The sequence below is a fragment of the Lutjanus erythropterus genome, chromosome 10, assembly GCF_056507025.1.
Source record: "Lutjanus erythropterus isolate fLutEry1 chromosome 10, fLutEry1.hap2, whole genome shotgun sequence".
NCBI lineage: Eukaryota > Metazoa > Chordata > Actinopteri > Lutjaniformes > Lutjanidae > Lutjanus > Lutjanus erythropterus.
In genome coordinates, this window is record NC_139326.1 from 6470431 (window position 1) to 6475215 (window position 4785).

Here is a 4785-nt window from a genome sequence, read left to right on the forward strand (position 1 = left end):
AAATTCTCTTATTTAATGCACAAAACCTCATTAATAAAGAGCCTGGATCGACTGAGGTTTCTGCCTTTTCAAAGGAACTTTTTCCTTGCCACTGTTGCCTCAGTGCTTTCTCTTGGTGGGAACAACTGGGTTTATAAAGAGCATGAACTGAACTGAATTCACAGTAACTGCACAAGCTAATAGGCGCAGATGTTTTAGGAATCTGTCGCACACACACACACACACACACACACACACACACAGAATAAGAATGATAGAAAAGATAATTCATGATAGATAAAATAACATTTATTTCAACAGCTATATTTTCACACTCAAACAATATAAAAAACATAATTTTCAGGAATCTAAATAACTTTACAAAAATATACATTTATTTAAGATTTACAACATCAAGGAGTCAAAATATACTGTTCATTTATAATCATTTTGAGATAAATATTTATATAAATGTCTTCATCAAAATAATTTATGCTTGCCTCCAGTCTTATTCAGTAGTCAATAGCAGTGCAGTTTCTTCATTTTTCAAACACGCTCAGTATTTTCACATCAACATCTCTGTACATGTTACCTTTACATGTGATGTACAACATTTACATATGAAGGAGGAGACAGTTGAACATGTCACATGTCAAGTTTCCTGATCATCATCATCATTTTTTCTTTGGTAAAGTCACTCAGCAGGTTGGATTTGGTGATTCCTGCCTGGTGTCTTTGGTCTCAGTGCACCCTGAGGACACGCCCCTTCCCGTCCGCCGATGAAGCTGTGATCTTGTGTCGACACAGCGGGCAGCTGTCAAACTGCTGGATGACTCTGGAGGCGCAGCGTCTGCACAGACACCTGTGGCCGCAAGACAGAGTGACGCTGGCCTGTTTTCCCATGCACACCACACAGTCCACTACACTGTTGTCATCTGTGATCGAAACAAAGAGAGAACTCCAATCAGAGAGCGTCACAAACACTCCTACACCTGATTTCACTGATAGTATTTGGCTGCCAGGACTTGTCCTGGATTCTGTCTTACCTGCTGAGACGTCCAGGTCGAGACAGGAGATGCAGTCATCACTGTATCCGTCAAGAAACAAACTGCAGCGGTTGTCAACCGCAGGTGAGGTGAGGCGCTCAGGTGCAGGACAGGAGCGTCTGGTGTAAAGAAGCTCTTTTTTCTCTGAGCCTGCAGCAAAGAGTGGAAAAAAGTTAAAGGTCGGTTCATCCCATGATCAAAAAAACATTTTCCCTATTACCTGTAGTGCTGTTTATTCATCTAGACTGTTTTGATGTGAATTGCAAAGTTTTGGAGATATCAGCCACAGAGCTCTCTGAATATAGTGGGACTAGACGGCACTCAAATGTGGTGCTCAAAATGTCTGGGAAAAAAAGCTCAGCAGCAATATCTCTTTCCAGAAATCATGACCAGGTGAAGATAATCCACAGACCTTGTTGTGGGCATTTTCATCCAGAAACTACTTTCTTTTCACTGGAAAGAAAGTAGTTCCTGCATGAGTAGTAGATTCTACCGTAGAAAGAAGAAACCACAAGCTGAGGTCAATCATCATTCATTATATTGAAGAGAAGGCAAACATCTCTGTGGCTCATGTCTCCAAACCTCAACATCAAAACAATCTAGACAGATAAACAGCATTTTAAGTATGATGAATAACAACAGGAAAAACAGGTAGTACAGTAAACAACACATCATTATTTACAAGTAAACTGACCCAGGAGGAAAATGGAGCACGTCTGTCCGTAGACGTCTATCATGGCCCACAGCGGCCGGCTCAGATCTACTCCCTCCAGCAGCTTGTGCCTCCTGTTGTTGCATGTGACGTAAATGTTGCCTTTTTTAGAAACCCAGAATTCCAGCTCTGAACCTGCTTGGCAGTAGGATTCATGCACAGGAGCGGCCCAGTGTCCAGGTGTGTCAGTGAGGTTGGGGATGGCCATGATGGGCAGAGGCAGACGTCTGTCTTCGGGCGACACGTTGGTGAAGCCCAGGCGCAGAGCTCCGTGCCATCTGGACAAATCTTTCTCCACCCTCAGACGAATCATCTCCTGGATCTTCACCGGGCGGCTGCTGAACACCAGGCCATTCTTGAACGTGTCCCCCTTCCTCTCTGCGAGGCGACACTCCTCACTCAGGCGGACCTTGTCTCCCACAGCCTGACGGTGGAAGGTCAGAGGGCCGAGGCAGGACAGGCCGCACCTGTGTGCCACCTCTGACTCAACAACTGCAAGGAAACAATGACATGGTTATGATTCTTGATGTGCATGTGTGCATAAAATTAATTCTTTTCTGGTACAAACATGCAGATTACATCTGCACAGTAATGTGCTCACGTTACAGACAACAACAACAACAACCTCTTCAACGTGAGTGCAGTGTAGTAAACAAAAACTTGTTCTGCAAATATGTGCAGATATCGGGCCAAATTTTGAATGATAAGAAGTGAATAATAACACCACCAAAATATATCTGCAACTAACACAAATTTTCATTGTTGAGTAATCTGTTAATTATTTTCTCAAATAATCAATTAATTAATCCTGTCACAATCTTGTCGGTTGAAAAAAAGGTCCACTCAGGTTTGTCCTCCACGTGCTTGGACCTATTTTTCCTCAGAAACCAGGAAGAGACTCTACAATATTCACATGTAAGAAGCTAGAATCAGAGAATTTGGACTGGATTTTTTTTTTTTAATTACTCAAAACAATTACTCATTTATCAAAATAGTTGGTGAGTAGTTTCATAATCTTTTAATAATCAATTATTTGTTTAATTGTTGCACCAAATTGCATGTGTGATGAGTTTGACAATGCATTGAAAAAAAAAATTTAAATGACATGTAATAAAAAGCTTAAGTTATTGTGAATAAGCGGCATCACTTCACAAAACAACCTAATTTCTTAGAACTCCTTATCTTGATTCTCAAGGTTACATTATGACCACAGTCTTTATTTTAAGTGGATGTGAAGTTAATCTTTTACTTTACTACAACAATAAATTTCATTATCATTCAGATTACAAGTCCAACAGCAGATAAAACTGTAAACAAGTAATACTGAAAGCAGCAGACACATGTGTTTTCACTTTTGAGGATCAGGTGCAGGTTTGGCCCAAGATGCAAGATGAATAATTAACATTAACACTCATAATCTAATCATGACTTTTGTTAAGCTGTCAACAGACGAGTTGCAGTAAATGATGTTTGTGTTGCAGTTTGTTTGTATGAAAAGTGTTATTTAGAGAAAGTCTGATTCATTGAGTCACTGACAAGTTGTTAATTTTTTGTAAACTGTAGCATCACTATAATTTGTATGTTATCAGTCCTTTATTTTACTGCATGATCATAAATATGTAATTCCTCTTATTCATTTCAAGTCTTCCTCCTCGTTTACTGTCACTTGTTTTACAGCAGTTAGAGGTGATAAGAACAGGCCTGGGCTCGAACAACTGGCTTCTGTTTCCTACAGTATCTCAACTATCACTGTTCTCATTATCACCATCATATCATTATCATCTTTGTCAAAACTCAGATTTTTAACAATGATGATAATAACTACCCAGGTAAAAAAAAAAAAAAAAAAAAAAGTGGCATATATTAGTGTACTGGAAATATAATTTAAGAATTTAAAAAGTTATTACAAGTATAACTGTACTTTTTATGCTTAATTTAAAGTATATTTAAAGTTTACTTCAAAATGAATGTCATTAAGTTCAACTCCAATGTACAAAAATGACTAATTCTGCAATAATTAAAATGGTATTTAAGTGTTAACTTTACTGTACTTTACTGTACTACTAATATATACTAAATTGCAAATACTACTAATTATTCTCTTAGTAATTCATTATTAGTAAAATGTACTTTAATTCACTTCATTAGAAGTGTATTTGAGTATGCTTACAAAAAGTGCAATTAATATAACTTTACTTAAAACTGTACTTTGGTGTACTTTGAAAAAGTAGCACATACAAAGTAAACTTTGATTTCATTAATCAAACATGTCCATTAGTACATACAGTCATATACTATAACTGTTCCTGAAGTTGTTCCACTTTAGACACACTAAAGACACTTCAAATCATGCTTTTCTACAATTAGTAGTATAAGGATGAAGAGTCTGATTGCAAGTACACCCAAATGTGCCAAAATGTTATATCCTTAGATGTTTTCATGATTTACATGTCTGAATATTTTTAAAAAAATGAATTATAATAACTATTTTATACAAAAGTTTATCTTTGTTTTAAAATCTTATCTTTAATTGTCAACATTGACAGCTAAAGAATCAAGTGTCTACTAAAATGTAAAAAATAGTTATTTACTTACAAACTGTGATGAACAGAGGACATTATTGTTAACATTTAAAGCATCATATTAAATTGAAAATCAAGTTCAGGACTGAAGACAAGAAAAAAGATCTCACCAGAGTTCCTGTTCTCGTTCTCCTTCACCATGTCGAAGAGGCAGACAGTTATTTTCTTTTCTTCGTGTCTTGAGAGAAGATGTGCTCACGTCTGTATCTTGGTTCAGTTGTGATGAAACAGGGGGTTTGCCAGCCTTTAAAACGTAGAGTAGAGCAGCACGTGTGGTTTCAAAACATTCCCTGCATCACATGGGAAAGTGAAGGGGGAGGGACTGAGGGAGGAACCAAACATAGGAAATTTACCCAAACCTCTGGCACAGGCACAGCGTGCTGACCTTTTTTTTTTTTTTCTTCTTTTAGTGCAATTCCTGATTGTCTGTGTGGCTTCTTTTAAATCAGCCACCTGTAGAGAAAGA

At 37.6% G+C, this 4785-nt stretch overlaps 1 protein-coding gene across 1 annotated transcript; it reads right to left on the minus strand.

Moving 5' to 3' along the window:
* Positions 1–720: 720 nt before the first annotated feature.
* LOC146319944 (E3 ubiquitin-protein ligase NEURL3-like) lies at positions 721–4585 on the minus strand. Its single transcript, XM_084728982.1, has 4 exons — positions 4430–4585; positions 1720–2229; positions 1026–1175; positions 721–914 (listed from the first exon to the last, which is right to left on the minus strand). The coding sequence occupies exons 1-4, from the start codon at positions 4458–4460 to the stop codon at positions 721–723; spliced, it is 885 nt and encodes a 294-aa protein (XP_084585108.1). The 5' UTR covers positions 4461–4585.
* Positions 4586–4785: the final 200 nt, after the last annotated feature.